The 15,419-nt window shown below is 52.1% G+C and overlaps 7 protein-coding genes across 7 annotated transcripts; 4 read left to right on the forward strand and 3 right to left on the reverse strand.

Moving 5' to 3' along the window:
* Positions 1–497: 497 nt before the first annotated feature.
* Positions 498–968, forward strand: L3040_001971 (uncharacterized protein; the record flags this gene model as incomplete). Its single annotated transcript, XM_007289462.2, has 1 exon — positions 498–968. One exon carries the CDS (start codon positions 498–500, stop codon positions 966–968), a length of 471 nt encoding a protein of 156 aa, XP_007289524.1.
* A 766-nt stretch (positions 969–1,734) lies between these two features.
* On the reverse strand, positions 1,735–3,160 carry L3040_001972 (uncharacterized protein; the record flags this gene model as incomplete). Its single annotated transcript, XM_007289461.2, has 3 exons — positions 1,735–1,932; positions 1,994–2,938; positions 2,996–3,160. The coding sequence occupies 3 exons, from the start codon at positions 3,158–3,160 to the stop codon at positions 1,735–1,737; spliced, it is 1,308 nt and encodes a 435-aa protein (XP_007289523.1).
* Positions 3,161–3,692: 532 nt separating this feature from the next.
* Positions 3,693–4,358, forward strand: L3040_001973 (uncharacterized protein; the record flags this gene model as incomplete). Its single annotated transcript, XM_066156961.1, has 4 exons — positions 3,693–3,734; positions 3,797–3,861; positions 3,960–4,184; positions 4,235–4,358. The coding sequence occupies 4 exons, from the start codon at positions 3,693–3,695 to the stop codon at positions 4,356–4,358; spliced, it is 456 nt and encodes a 151-aa protein (XP_066012961.1).
* Positions 4,359–5,186: 828 nt separating this feature from the next.
* Positions 5,187–8,142, forward strand: L3040_001974 (uncharacterized protein; the record flags this gene model as incomplete). The annotated part of the gene is made up of 3 exons (XM_007289459.2): positions 5,187–5,300; positions 5,375–7,803; positions 7,893–8,142. 3 exons carry the CDS (start codon positions 5,187–5,189, stop codon positions 8,140–8,142), a joined length of 2,793 nt encoding a protein of 930 aa, XP_007289521.2.
* A 1,202-nt stretch (positions 8,143–9,344) lies between these two features.
* L3040_001975 (uncharacterized protein) lies at positions 9,345–9,632 on the reverse strand (the record flags this gene model as incomplete). Its single annotated transcript, XM_066156962.1, has 1 exon — positions 9,345–9,632. One exon carries the CDS (start codon positions 9,630–9,632, stop codon positions 9,345–9,347), a length of 288 nt encoding a protein of 95 aa, XP_066012962.1.
* Positions 9,633–9,984: 352 nt separating this feature from the next.
* L3040_001976 (uncharacterized protein) lies at positions 9,985–11,688 on the reverse strand (the record flags this gene model as incomplete). The annotated part of the gene is made up of 5 exons (XM_007289458.2): positions 9,985–10,432; positions 10,501–10,920; positions 11,071–11,323; positions 11,386–11,521; positions 11,575–11,688. 5 exons carry the CDS (start codon positions 11,686–11,688, stop codon positions 9,985–9,987), a joined length of 1,371 nt encoding a protein of 456 aa, XP_007289520.2.
* A 1,657-nt stretch (positions 11,689–13,345) lies between these two features.
* L3040_001977 (uncharacterized protein) lies at positions 13,346–15,346 on the forward strand (the record flags this gene model as incomplete). Its single annotated transcript, XM_007289457.2, has 5 exons — positions 13,346–13,468; positions 13,563–13,696; positions 13,744–13,944; positions 13,995–14,211; positions 14,309–15,346. The coding sequence occupies 5 exons, from the start codon at positions 13,346–13,348 to the stop codon at positions 15,344–15,346; spliced, it is 1,713 nt and encodes a 570-aa protein (XP_007289519.2).
* Between the last annotated feature and the right edge of the window lie 73 nt (positions 15,347–15,419).

Here is a 15,419-nt window from a genome sequence, read left to right on the forward strand (position 1 = left end):
CCAAGACCAAGGAATCCGGATCTTCGGGACAAGCAGGTTTCCCAAACCCCCAAGAGCTCTAGAAGCTGATTTAGCGAGGAGCGGAAAAAGTCTATCGGCGGCGGCGGCGAGAGGGACAGTCATCAGCCACCTCGAGTCTTTCGTCATCGTTTTCCTTCTCTCTACATACACACATACATACAGAAAGATCCTTTATTGTCATCGGATCCCACCGTCCTTCCTGACCAACCTACACACGCCTACACCTAACCGACCGACCGACCTACTTACGCTTGTATAACACGATTCCCAACTCCCGACATCCCGACTCGCGAATAGCCAGCTCTCAGGAGAACCCTCAGAAGGGATAGGGAAAAGAAAAAACTAGACAAAAGGCACACGATCAATCGAGATTAATCGACACCCGCACTTCAAATCCTCGCCACACCCAGACCAACCCACCGAACGAAGCAAACCCCCAAGAACCACCACCACCACCACCACCAGCAGCAGCAACCATGTCCCAAAAGGTCGACCCCCAACAGTTCCCCAACGGCCCCCCTCCAGCCTACATCCCCTCCTCCACATCAACAACCCCCGTCCCGCCCCCCGCCCACCTCATCCCCACCAACCAGCACACCGGCACATCAGACTACTACAACGCCTCCCCCCAGCAACCGCCCTACAGCCAGCCCCAGCCGCAACCCCAATTCCCATCCAACAAGAACCAACAGAACGAGATCCAGTATCCCAACCCCTACCAGCAGTACCCGCACCCCCAACAGCCATACGGTCAGCAGCCCGGCATGGGATACCCCCCTCAGCAGCAGTACCCGCAGCAACCATATCCGTACGGCCCGGGACCGAGATACGCGCCGCAGGGACAGTATCTGGATCAGCGGGGGCGGCAGAGTGGTGCGGCGGAGGGGGTGTTGGGGGGCTGTTTGGCTGCGTTGGCGTGTTGTTGTTGTTTGGACTTTTTGTTTTAGGGCGGGGGCGGGGGCGGGAGCGGGAGGGATGTGGAGGAGGGAGATGGGGGAGAGAGAGGGGGGAGGGAGTGGGGGAGTTCGGAGGTTTGGAAGAAGTGAAAGAGCAGGGGGATATGAGGAGAATAAGAGAGATGGGACGCGAGAGAGAGAGAGAGAGAGAGAGAGCGCGAGAACAGGCGGTACAATATCTGTGTATACACCCAGATCAGAAGATGAAGCGAGTGAGTGAGTGAGTAGGAGTTCAAATGGAGAGCGAGAACGAGAGAGAAAAGTCAACCCGTCAGGCTGAGAACAACAACACCAACAAGAAGACGACGACGAGCAGAACCGAGCGTTCGCCTCGCTTGGCTGGCTGCACTTTCTTCTTTCTCCTCTCGCTTCGCTGGTAACAAACAAAACCCGACCCAACCCAACCTGCTTACCTTCCTAGCTAGACCAGCAGTAACACTCCGTAGCGCTACCGACCGGGTGGGCTGGATTGGCTAAGGTTGGCTTGGGACGGGTTGGGACGGGTTGGGACGGTGGCAGATTCTTCTTCGCTTAGCGTGGTCTTCAAAGGATACAGAATTGTAATGTGGATTTCTCGAGAAAGCAAAAAAAAAAAAGAAAAGGAAAAAAAAAAAAAGTTATACACAACACGATTAATGATTGTTCTACTGTAACAGATCCCTGTCTCGCTTCATATATGAGATTACAAAGAATACCAAGTCGGTATTCATTACTCGGGATTATTTTGCTCCTCGTACACTCCACTCCCACTTACAACTTAGACACTCTCGATCCGCTGCACCACCATCGCCGTGGCGGCCCCGCCGCCGTTACAGATAGCTGCGACGCCGTACTCGCCGACTTTCAGCTGATGCAATAGTGTAGTCAGGATTCGGGATCCCGAGCTACCCAAGGCGTGCCCGAGGGAGATGGCTCCTCCCAGTGGATTGACTCTCGCGTTTTCGAGGCCGAGGATCTAGGGTCTGTCAGTCTCTAGTCGGAATCTGGAATGGGATTCCATTGAGAAGGAGACAGACCTTCTCATTCGCCTTGATGACCGCAGCAAACGCCTCATTGAACTCCCAGACAGCCACGTCCTCCTTCTTGATCCCCGCTCTCGCCAGAGCGAGTGGCACTGCCTTGGCAGGCGCAACCGGGAAGTCTACTGGGTCGATTGCCGCGTCCGCCGAACCACAGATGCGAGCCAGAACTCGGGAGCCGGCCCCGAACTCCTTTGCGACTGCTGCGTTGCCGAGAACCAGAGCACTGGCCCCATCGTTCAGCGTCGATGAGTTGGCTGCCGTGACGGTTCCAGTGCCATCCCGTACAAAGGCCGGTTTGAGGGTTGATAATTTGTCGATCTTGATATCGAGGTAGCCCTCGTCCGTGTCGATGATTGTGTCGCCTTTGCGGCCCTTGACGGTAACTGGGGCGATCTCTTCGGCGAATGCTCCGTTCTTCCAGGCGTCCTGCGCACGGGAGTAGCTCTGCTTCGTGTACTCGTCCTGTAACTCTCGTGTAATGTTATATTTCTTTGCACTCGTCTCGGCACAGACACCCATGTGAAACTGGTTGTACACATCCCACAGCCCGTCCTTCAGCAGTCCATCTTCCATCGTCACATTGCCAAATGACGGCAGTCCACTGGCTCGGGGGGTGTAGAGCGGTACACGGGTCATATTCTCCATGCCTCCTGCGATCTGAGCTTCCGCCAATCCGAGCTGGATGTTCTGGGCTGCGAAGACGACGGCCTTGAGGCCCGAGGCGCATACTTTATTGATGGTGATTGCTTCAATCGTGTTGGGTAGCCCGGCAAAGATGGCAGCTTGACGGGCGGGGGACTGGCCTACGGAGGCTTGGAGCACATTGCCCATATAGACGTCTGAGATCTTGGAGACGGGGACTTTGGACTTTTCGAGCGCAGACTTGATGGCCACGGCACCAAGGTGGGGGGCCGAGACTGATGTATAGGAGCCATTGAACTATTCATCTATTCAATTTTGATACGAAGTTTGCCATGAAGGATATATGAACAGTACCTTAGCTGTAGGTGTCCGGGCAGCACTCAAGATGTAAGCTTCCTGTATCTCTTTTTGGGCCGAGGCAGTTGCGCTGAAATGGCGTTGTACCTGAGCTATTCTCGACGTGGTAGCAGAGGGAGTACGGAGAGAGGCCACAGCTGTTTTCGTTGTTCGGAGAGACATGATGAACGAAATGTGAAAGGTTGAGAAGAATAAACACGAATTATTGAGAAGACCTCCAGCTGGGGGAGGATTAAGTCGTGGAGAGGGGGCCGAGGGAGGGTCGATGGTCGATCGCTAGTGGGGGGAGCCGAGCCGACGGGAAGCGGAGGCCTCCCGCGTGGGGCTGGGCTCCACTTTCAGCACTAATCTAGTCTAATCACCATGTGACCTGACCCCGGTGATCCCCTTACTTTTCATTTGTCTTCCGTCAACGTCAACACCAATCGAAAGAAGACCCCCACCTGTCTGCGAAAACGAAGATCCAATCCTTCGATAATCGGAGGCGATTCCCCTTCATACTCTTCACCCGTTGAACTTTTCACGGGTACCTGCGACGATCGACGGGAAGGGTACATGGACAGATCCCCGTCCGGCAACACCCCCTTCAACACCCCACCTAACGAACGGAATCAGACAACGACAAGGCCACGACTTTCAATACACGCAAAGAAGACCCATCGACCCATCTACCACCCCGTTTGAATCCGCCACAATGTCCACTGCAGCTCGTCGTAGGCTGATGCGAGACTTCAAGGTCAGTGGCGCTTTAGTTTCAATGAAGGGCACACAACCAGCTTCTAAACTAATCCCTCCCAGCGTATGCAAACGGATCCCCCAGCAGGAGTCTCTGCATCCCCAGTGGCAGATAACGTTATGCAATGGTAAGTGTCGAGATCGTACGAGGATTTGGGCTTAAGAACGGCTTTGAGGGAGAACTCGGAAGCAAGACAGAAGCAAACACTGATCCTAGCGACAACAGGAATGCAGTCATCATTGGCCCAGCAGATACCCCCTTCGAAGATGGAACCTTTAGACTTGTCATGCAGTTCGAGGAGCAATACCCTAACAAGCCTCCCGCCGTCAAGTTCCTCAGTCAGATGTTCCACCCAAACGTATACGCCACCGGGGAGCTGTGCTTGGACATCCTGCAAAACAGATGGAGTCCGACGTATGATGTAGCGGCGGTCTTAACAAGCATCCAAAGGCATGGGGAAGATGGGACCCTACTGTAGAGCCTTGCTAATGCTCTCCCAGTCTTTTGAACGATCCAAATACTAGTTCTCCCGCTAACGTGGAGGCATCCAACCTGTACAAGGACAACCGCCGGGAATACACGAAACGCGTCAAGGAAACTGTGGAAAAGAGCTGGGAGGACTGAGGAGGGAAACCAGGAAAGGAAATCGTTGCGCTGCAAATTGCACGTAGATGCATTATGAGGTTCTGATGATGGCGGTGTCCTGGCGTTTTCGGGGTACGTTTGTTTGATGAGCTATGAATTTCCAGGCCGGGATTTGTTATCTGGGAGGAGTAACTCGAGGTAAATCGATAGGCTTTCATGCATCGTAAAGCGGTTCTTAGCGTCCCTACATTCCATACAATCATTCCACGCAAATGTGCCCCTATTGTCCTCGCGTGGGAGGTTCGAGCCTTGGTCGCCTTGATCGAGATGTGTACAATACATACCTGGGTACCTATTAATAACCTACCTAGTGCTGGAATGCCGGGCAGCACAACACATCCCACCTACTCAAGCAATCCAGAAAATCCTAACAAAGGGTCCCTCCTTGACTTTGCAATATCCCCATATCCACCCATCATCAAAGTTCCGCCAGCATCTTCCTCGCGGCCCTAGCGTGGTCGCATCGCATTGTGCTGGGTAAATTGGTACCTTGGTTGCCTGCTCGCCCTGGCCGGCCTGATACGCGGAATCTCGTCCTGCAGCAGCTATTTACGCGAACGCCAGCAAGTATATCAACAACCTCTCGTCACTCGCCCCTCTTACAGTATCAAAAAGTGCCCCTCCTTCCCAGTCCATCGTCAACGACAACATCACACAATCACAGGGCCAATTCGAGTCAACTCGAGTCACGTCCAACCTGTCTAGTCAAGCCTAGCCCAGCCCAGCCCCACCCCACCTACCTGCGAGCTTCAGCATCAACTTCTGCACTTATGAGCGTTCCCGGATAGCCCACGCATCGCCGCGATCATGTCGAACAGCATCAAGGTGGTGGCGCGCTTTCGGCCGCAGAACCGCGTCGAGCTGGAGGCCCAGGGACAGCCCATTGTCGAATTCGAGACCGAGGATACATGTCGGCTGGACGTAGGTAATCCGCTGGGGCCGGGAGACGGCGTGGATCGGTTGAGCGGGGCGAATGAATGCTGACCGGCGAGCAGAGCAAGGAGGCCTCCGGGTCGTTTACCTTCGACCGCGTGTTTGACATGAACTCGCGCCAGAAGGACGTCTTCGATTTCTCCATCAAGCCCACCGTCGACGACATCCTCAACGGCTACAATGGCACCGTGTTCGCTTACGGCCAGACGGGTGCGGGAAAGTCGTACACCATGATGGGTACGGATATGGACGATCCTGAAGGCCGCGGAGTCATTCCCAGAATCGTGGAGCAGATCTTTCAGAGTATCTTGTCGAGTCCCGGGACCATTGAATACACGGTCCGGGTCAGCTATATGGAAATCTATATGGAGCGCATTAGGGATCTGCTGGCGCCGCACAATGATAATCTGCCGGTGCACGAGGAGAAGGCCAGGGGAGTGTACGTGAAGGGGCTGCTAGAGATATACGTCTCCAACGTCCAGGAAGTCTACGAGGTCATGCGGAGGGGAGGGAACTCGAGATCAGTCGCGGCCACAAACATGAATGCTGAATCCTCGCGGTCACATTCCATCTTTGTTATCACGATCACGCAGAAGAATGTAGAGACTGGCTCGGCCAAGAGCGGACAGCTTTTCCTGGTCGATTTGGCGGGTTCCGAGAAGGTTGGCAAGACTGGTGCTAGCGGACAGACCCTGGAGGAAGCGAAGAAGATCAACAAGAGTTTGAGTGCTCTGGGTATGGTCATCAACAACCTGACGGACGGCAAATCGTCTCATATCCCCTACCGAGACTCGAAACTCACCCGTATCCTGCAAGAGAGTTTGGGAGGAAACAGTAGGACAACTCTGATCATCAACTGCTCGCCCAGCAGTTACAACGATGCGGAAACGCTCAGCACGCTGAAGTTTGGTATGCGAGCCAAGGCGATCAAGAACAAGGCCAAGATCAATGCAGAGATAAGTCCGGCGGAACTGAAGGCTTTGCTAAAGAAGGCACAGTTCCAGGTGACAACATTCGAGTCGTATGTGCATACCTTGGACCAGGAAGTGCAACAATGGCGAGCGGGAGAGGCGGTACCAAAGGAGAAGTGGGCACCTCCTCTGGAAGGAGTAGGGATTGCAAAGACAAAGCAACAACCTCCGAGGCCGTCGACACCTTCACGACTTGCGGCAGAATCCCGAGCAGAGACGCCTGCTATTTCAGAACGTTCCGCCACGCCTAGCTTACCTCTAGACAAGGATGAACGGGAGGAATTCTTGAGACGGGAGAATGAGCTTCAGGACCAGATTGCCGAGAAGGAATCTCAGATTGCAGCCGTGGAGAAGACGTTGCGGGATACGAAGGAGGAACTCGCTTATCTCAAGGAGCGAGATAGCAAAGGAAACCGAGAGAACGAGAAGCTGACTAGTGAGGTCAACGAGTTTAAGATGCAGATGGAGCGGTTATCTTTCGAGAGCAAGGAGGCTCAAATCACGATGGATGGCCTCAAAGAAGCTAACGCAGAGCTTACAGCCGAACTTGATGAGGTAAAGCAACAACTTCTGGATGTCAAGATGTCCGCACAGGAAACTAGTGCTGTTTTGGACGAGAAAGAGAAGAAGAAGGCAGAGAAGATGGCAAAGATGATGGCTGGCTTTGACCTTGGTGGTGATGTCTTTAGCGATAATGAGCAAAGTATCAAGAAGGTCATTGAGCAAGTTGAATCGCTTCATGGGCAGTCCGTGGCTGGCGAAGCTATCGCCCCAGATGAATTGGCATCGATAAAGGCAGCTTTGATCGAAACTCAGGGCATCGTTCGACAGGCCGAGTTGTCACTTTACGGCACAGCATCAGACGACAACAATGCTAAGCGAAGGGAGGAGCTGGAGCAGCGTCTCGAAGCTGTGGAGCGTGATTACGAGGGTCTCCTCGAGCGCAACCTTAGCGAAGCAGATGTCGAGGATGTCAAGCAAAAACTTGCGCAAGCCTATTCCACAAAGCAGGATGTGCAAACTTCTCTCGTTGAGGACTTGAAAGCAGACCTCGCCCAGAAGTCAGCTGAGATTCAAAAATACAAGACCGTGAATGAGGACCTGCAACGCAAGGTTAAAGCAGGTGGTGCGCCCAACGGCGCTGGGGCTATGGCCAACGGCAAGACCGTGCAGCAGCAGATCGCTGAGTTCGATGTCATGAAAAAGAGTCTGATGCGCGATCTCCAGAATCGTTGCGAGCGTGTCGTCGAGCTGGAAATCTCACTTGACGAGACGAGAGAACAATATAACAACGTGCTACGCTCATCTAACAACCGCGCTCAGCAGAAGAAGATGGCGTTCTTGGAAAGGAATCTGGAGCAATTGACGCACGTGCAACGCCAGCTGGTAGAGCAAAACGGCAGTCTGAAGAAGGAGGTCGCGATTGCAGAGAGAAAGTTGATTGCGAGGAATGAGCGGATTCAGAGCTTAGAAAGCCTATTGCAGGACTCGCAGGAGAAGCTGACGGCGGCTAATCATCGGTATGTTCCTTTTCTATATACAGACAGAGTCACTACTCCCTTGATTCTCCCACCGTTCTCAAACATATAGCGTGCTAACGGCCCCCTAGCTTCGAAGCCCAGCTTACAGCCGTAAAAGAGCGCCTCGAAGCCGCCAAATCGGGCTCAACCCGCGGCCTCGCGTCCCCCTCGAACGGAGGCTTCAGTTTCGGCGGCTCGCGCATCGCTAAGCCCCTCAGGGGCGGCGCCGAGAATGCCGGTGTAGTGGCCGGCAACCCGACAATCTCGGGACTGCAGAGTGAGGCCAGTGGGAACGCGGCGGGGAAGAGGACGAGTTGGTTCTTCTCGGGGCAGAAATAGATTATGGGAAATTACGAGAGAGGAAGCGTGGGGAGGAGAGAGGAGAGATAGAGGAGAGATAAAGCGGAGAGAGGGGAGATGAAAGATGAGAGAGGAGATAGAATAGATGAGACATGTATACCCACGTTTTTTTTGTTTCACCGGCCTCTTTTGGTTTGGGGGGTTTTTTTTGTTCTTCTCTCTCTCTCCCTTTTCTTTTTCTTTTGCTTCTGGATTGGTTGGACAGCAGCGACAGCAGCAGCAGCAGCAATGGGTAGCGGGGCAGCGCTTGAATAATCTTTTCCTTTAATGAAGCAGAAAGTTGATTAAATTGGTTTTCTTTGATTATGAGTGTGATGAGCTATGTAGTGGTTTAGATAGACGACGAAGGAGCACAGCAGCCCCAAGAGTTCTTCTCTTTACTCGCTTTAAATCCAACTCCCATTCCTCAGACTCCGCCTTCAACCCTCCATCCTCCACCCCTCCCTTCCAAAATCGGCGTCGTAGCATAAACACCGACCCACGCCCTGCCTCCCTCTCAGCACTTGCGTATTCGATTACTTTATCTCCAATTCCTACAACGGATAAAACGCAATTATGATACTATATTTTCATAGAGAGAGAAGGATGACAGTGAAGTAAATAAAATCAAGGTTGGAAGTCACGATAGTCTGCCGGTCTGCTTGGCCCGGTGAAGAACTGCATGCAAGGTCTACCTTATTTCATGGCTGCTAAATGCTGAATGGGGCAACGTATCGTACCTACTTTTTAATATTTCAAAGATCCCCCCCATGCACGTGGTGTGTCTCGGGCCTGGCACTCGGTACAGTGCTGTCAACTCCAGGCTAGTTAGTGCCTTAGCCGAACTAAACACAGCCTGGACTCAGGGGCTCGCTTACGGGAAACATACAAAGCTTGCATAGATGGATGCATAGCGTCAAGCTTGATCCCAGATCGTTGCTCTTCATAATATCGGGTCCGGGAATCCCTTACTCTTCTTTGATCATGATCAAATCCACATCTCTTCGATCACGATCTAGTCCACACCCACAAGTCTAGATTCGAGTCAAAGTAAAGTAACGACGGGTCTTTCATTGATCGAGAATCTATCCTAAGGCGAGTCCCGTGATCGGGTATCTGATGACACCGGACACCTGCCCCCGACAAAAGCCCCTGCGTAAAAAAAAAAAAACAGGTCGAACCATTCACTCGGTACCGCAAACTCAAGTGTGTCGAGTCAAATCTGCGATTGACACTCCGTCAAATCGCCGCTCCCCACCCCCTTTCGTCTCATCCCTTTCCTCTGCGCTTTTCTCCTCCTCTGCTTTCTTCGGCTGGATGTGCTTCTGGACGGGATCTTCGTCAAGGGGTCCCTTCCTGACTATCCCAATCGACTTCTGGTATTGCGCCTTGGAGGGGAAACACTGGGCCCCGTCGTATTTGCAAATGGGGGAAGGGGAGCTGGATTGACCGCAGTGGCTGCAATAGTTCTTGAAGGTGAGACTGGACATGGTGAACTGAGGGCGGTGGTCTCTGTTGGTGAGTGGGATCTAGGTGGTCTTGATTTCGGTATTGAAGGCTCTGGGGTCTAGGGAATGCGGAGGCTAGGGTATTTTATGTTTTGTTTTTGGATGTGGGTTGATGTTGATGATGAATTCGGAATAGGATAATCGGGTTGCTTCGCTTGGTTGTCAGGTTTGGAACGGAGGTGCTCGAGTGTGTGGTGTTGGTCGTTAAGGAAATATGAAAGGTAACTTCACTGCTGGGAGGAAGGAGTATTTATACCTTTCCACAGACTCCTGGTGAGGAGCGTGATTCAGATGTTGTACTGACTCTGTGATAAGAAATGATACACACATCCGCTTAAAAGGCACTCCTGGCTACTACCCTCACCGGCGTCTTGCCATTCTTCTGACTATCAAATTCACTCAACTCGATCAGCTCCAACTCATCATGATCCCATCGGTCATCATGATGCACGGAAAAACTCTGCTCGCACCGAATGCCGTCGCGGGGGATATCCACCTCTGACTTCCCCTTCGGCCGCACCACAGAGATCGTGCCCGCCGTCGCTGTATGGCCCTGCGTCCCGTAGTAGTTGTTTCTCGTCCGTGATAGCTGGGTCGTACTCAACGACCTCGGGAACAGGCGGACGAGGACGAGTCGGAGAGTGGGCATGCAGGCGCATATCAAGCCAATGCTCACTTCTACCGTGGACCACAGCGAGACGGGAAGGTTATCCCAGGTTGGATTCTGCGAATTCGAGAACGAAACAAGGGATTGCAGCCGGATGATGCTCACCACCGTAACGCTTAAGACCAGTTAGCTTTGCAGAGTCGAGACACGACAATGGTGGGTAGAATATTTGGGGAGACTAACAAGGTGCCAACAACAAACATCATGGCGACGCCCAGCTTCTTCTTCCAGTGCATTTTGAGGCTGGAGAGCTGCGAGAGTGGAAGTGCGAGCATCCAGAAGTCCAGCAGGATACTGACTGCCGCGTTCGACCACCCGAGGACATTGAGGTTCATGCACTTCCCTTCGTGCTCGCCATCCCATCGGGTCCAGTAATAGCTGATAGGCTTGCATGGGAAGATGGCCAGGAGGACGAAGACGAGTCCATTAAAGAAGTTGAAGATGATCGTGCCCCGCATCAGCTTCTTGATCCCCGGCCCCGGGAAGATGCGCAAGTAGAAGAAGAGCAGCGTGGCTTTCAGCAGGCAGACATGGAAGAAGTACAAGATCTCCATGAAGTAGAACGCCCGGAGAAAGTCCGTGATCTGCTTAGGCGTGAGGGTCCTTGTGATACCAATTTTCCAGTAAGCTTGTCTTCTATCGTATGTACAAGAGCAGGTAGGTATGTTCTTGGGGGGGCGGGAATGGGCTAGATAGAGCATGCTGCTGGGATGGCTCAGAATCGCCAACGAGTATTCTGAAAGTCGTACTTACCAAATATCTCTGCCCAAGCCGTTGGAAAGTACGCCATATACGGTGAGCACCTCGCTAGGAACACCTGCAAGGAGCGTAATGAAAATGAAGAGATCGTCCAGCCCGAACGCGGAAGAGGTGAAGGATTTCGCAATCAATCTAAAGAGGACCGCCGTAGCTGATATCACTCCGAATGAAATGGATAGCGCGTAATAGTTGGCGCTGATATCTCGGACCGGCTCTAAGCATGCTGTCTTTGTGACATTTTGGGCAACTGGTGAGAGTTAGAATACCTCTAGCTCTGAACACTGGATTTAGCAATATGTTGGCTTTTACCTAGGGAATCCTCAACGTTGCAGTTACTGGCCACGCATATTGCTACGTTAGTTTGCAGTACATGGTCAAGACAGACACAGGTCGCGTTGGTAGCCGCGCATGACGACGTCTCGATCTCATTCTTCAAGCATACCAGCTGACACGATGTTAGCTGCTGTGCCTTCATGGATGGTTGCAGGAGAAACCAACAGCACACGTGGGCAGCGAAGATAATGTTCCTTGTTGGGCCAACGTCGGGCGAAGCAAAGCGAGGAACAGGATCACAGAGCCAAAAGTCAACAGTCGTCTCTTTCTTTCGTACATGACTCGAATGGAACAAAGCGAACCATGTCTGAGAACGAGAGGGATTTCTTCGGTTAAGACGAGTCAAATATCTAGAATGAACCTTTCTGCGGCTCGCAGATAAGAGGGGGCCGTCGTGCCGTCAGAATGCGACCTCGTCTGCCCAGCCGTAGCCCGTGTCGCATCAATAAGATATACACCAGGGGTTATGTTTCGTCTCCGGCCGATAACTGGAGAGAAGTTCGGGTGGGCTACCAGTCTAGAGCCTCCTTGATGGTTTCTAAGGCTCACTCGGTTGATGGTGCAACCCTCTCATGCATCTCGCGAGATCGAATCTGATTTTTCGGCAACTCTTTCCCTGTTATTACACCTATCATGCAGGATTGTTATCGCTGAGCTGCAAAGTGTTGGGTTTCAGCCGGCCTACGAACCATTCCCCAGAGTTTACAAACCCAGAGCTCATGCGTCAAGACTAGCAATGCGTCGATTCTCTTTCAGAAAATTTCAAGGATAAAACAGCCTATATATAAATGAACAGGATTTTCAAAGTGCATTTTTGGTTTTTACAGCGTCTTGCAATGAAGCCTGCTAAGTTGGTCGCTTATAATATCAAGGTTTGGGGGGGGCTTGTCACTTGGGGTGTCTTCTGCACAAGCTTCCTTAGCGGAGTAACGACATTCTTGGGGAATCATTGGGAGCCAAGTCCCAGTGAGATGGCTATCAGTCCACTTCTTTACTAGGCAGGTCATTCAGGTGGAATCGGAGATGATTAGCAGTTTAAGCGGGCCAGCCAACCATGCCTCGGGCTTAACGATTAATGCAAGAGGCGGAAGCTTCTTCTCCGTTTCATTTGCCCCTTTCGAGACCTTCTAGAGGAATATTTGTATGGAACAATGCTTCATCTTGAGAGTCTAAGCATGACTTTTATACTCTAACTCCATGAATGGAGCTCATCTTTCCCAAGTGAAGATTATGTTGACAAGCTTGTAACCGAAACTTTATTTTAAAAGTCTAACATCCACTTTCCTCGCGATCGTCTTCGAGATCTCCAGACGAAGCGGAGAGTATGGAACGTTCCGAAGTTGTTCCTCGGGCTTGCACTGCATACTGGCTGGCACATATGTTGATTCGGAGTGGCGTAAACTCGAACTTGGCGACGGCCGATGAAGGAGTGTCACCCAATACCCCATCATCTCTACAGCCAATAAGCTAAAGGAGGGTTTCATGGGTTGCTTCGAAAGTGCGAAAGGGGGCTGCAGGTATACTACGAAGAAGGCCACCCGTTTCCACTGCTGTCTGTGGGCAGCATGCACCAGAAGCTATAAGGGCTACGAAGGATTTGAAAATTTGTGCTTGCACACAGCCACGCCGCATGCAATGGGTAAGTTTCGTCAAATCTGTACATCGTCTTTTGAGCTTGACGCCCGATTAAATGGATAGACCTCAGCTGTTCCCTATGCGCGGAATCGATAGCGATCTGATGAGTACAGATAATCGTACCCCTGGTTGGAGTACAGTCAGAGGCAAGGGTAAGCTGACGGCCCTCCCGGCACTACAGTCCTCTTTTTCGTGACTTTCAGATTATAATAAGATGCTTCATTTGTGGCATCTTCTCTTTTAAATTTCCTCAAGGACTTCTCCGATTGAACTTTACAGCCAGTAAATTGCCTTTAGTAAGATGAAATTCTCTGCTACTTTCGCCGTACCCGCTGCCATTGCTGCATGCACCTACAATGTTCAAGCCGCGGGTACCAACTGCCGCGTATTCCCGGGGGACATTAGCTGGCCATCAACTGCTTCTGTAAGTATATTTGGGGAGCAGCTATTTTGGCAGATTCCAATGTCCGACGAGTATCCTTTCCCCGAAGTTACACTTGCTGACCCCGATTATACAGTGGTCGGAGCTCAACAGTACGGTCGATGGAAAGCTGATCTCGACCGTACCAATAGGCACACCATGTCACGGCTCTGCCTACGATGCAGCCGAATGTGAGGCTATCAAGGCATCTTGGCAGCTTGTGGAGCTCCAGTAAGTGTTATCAACACATATCCTTGCACAACCAATGACTTTAATAGTTTGGATCATCCATCATCTGTTATGCAGCCTTACTTCGCCAACCAGAGCTGTGATCCCTTCACTGCCGAATCGCAATCGTGTCTTCTAGGAAACTATGTACAGTACGCTATCAATGTGACGAGCGTGAGCGATATTGTAGCCGGTGTCAAGTTTGCAGTTTCCAACAATGTGCGATTTGTGATTCGCAACACGGGCCATGAGTAAGTAGAACCAAGTACCTCTAGGATACATGTGACTGAAGTCTCGCTAGCTTCTTAGGACGCTCAACGGGTGCTGGAGCTCTATCTGTCTGGACTCACTATCTCAAGGACATTGAGTTCATGCATTTCTCTGATCAATACTATTCCGGCTCAGCCGTCAAGATTGGAGCTGGTATCCAGGGATACGAGATCACCGCCGCCGCCGCCGCCCAAGGGCTCGTTGTTGTAGGAGGTGAATGTCCAACTGTTGGTCTTGCAGGTGGTTATGTATGTGCAAATTTCCACACTCTCTTAATTGTCTTCAGAATTTTGGCTCTCTGGGTTCCCCAAAATTTGAGAAATAGAGCGCTAATTCTACATGAAGACCCAAGGTGGAGGTCATTCTGCCCTGAGCACAAATTTTGGGCTTGCCGCAGACCAGACATTGTCTTTTGAAGTCGTCACAGCCGCCGGTGACTTGGTTACGGCTTCTCGGACGAACAACAGCGATCTATACTGGGCTCTGTCGGGTGGTGGCGGAGGAAACTACGGCGTCGTAGTCTCGATGACGATCAAGACCTACCCAGATGCTCCAGTTGGAGGAGCATATCTTCAAATTGGGGCCGCGTACACGACAGCTGACAAATTCTACCAGGCAATCGAAGAGTTCCACACTCTCTTGCCCGCTATGATCGACAACGGGACAATGATCATCTACTTCTTCGGCGCCGCTTTCTTCGCCCTCCAACCCGTTACGGCATACAACAAGACCGGAGACGACGTCAAGGCCATTCTCGCGCCGTGGATTGCCGTTCTCGACAGCCTCAGCGTCCCATTCGCGGTCTCCTATACCTCTTCGGCCACGTACGCGGAGCATTACGAGACCTACATGGGGCCGCTCCCATATGGCAACATCGGCGTTGCCGAATACCAATTCGGCTCTCGCCTCATCCCCCGGTCAGTTGTCCAGAAAAACAATCCCGCACTACAAGCCGTGTACCGCAACCTCACCGAGCATGGCCTTCTCCTCGGCGGCGTTGCGACCGACGTCTCGGCACCGGTGAAGTCTGGCAACATCTCGAATGCCGTTCTGCCAGCGTGGCGCGACGCGCTAATCCACACCTACCTCACAACCCCCTGGAACACGTCGGCAAGCGCTTGGGAACAGATGCTGAGGGACCAGGACGCGATGACGAACGACTGGGTCCCACAGATCGAGGCGGTCACTCCCGGCAGCGGGGCGTACATGAACGAAGCCAACTACCGCCAGCCGGACTACCAGAACGCTTTCTTCGGTGCCAACTACGCTAAATTGTTGGCTGTCAAGGAGGCGTGGGACCCTGATTCCTTATTCTATGCAACGGCTGGCGTTGGGAGCGAGACGTGGGCTATTGCGAGTGACGGACGGATGTGTAAAGCGTAGTTGAGCGGGTTCTGACATCTGTTGGAGAATATAAATAAATCATCCAAGACAATATGAGTGAGTGATGCAACAG

This window comes from Drepanopeziza brunnea, assembly GCF_022702325.1.
Source record: "Drepanopeziza brunnea f. sp. 'multigermtubi' strain 214-2 chromosome Unknown ctg2, whole genome shotgun sequence".
NCBI classification, from domain to species: Eukaryota; Fungi; Ascomycota; class Leotiomycetes; order Helotiales; family Drepanopezizaceae; genus Drepanopeziza; species Drepanopeziza brunnea.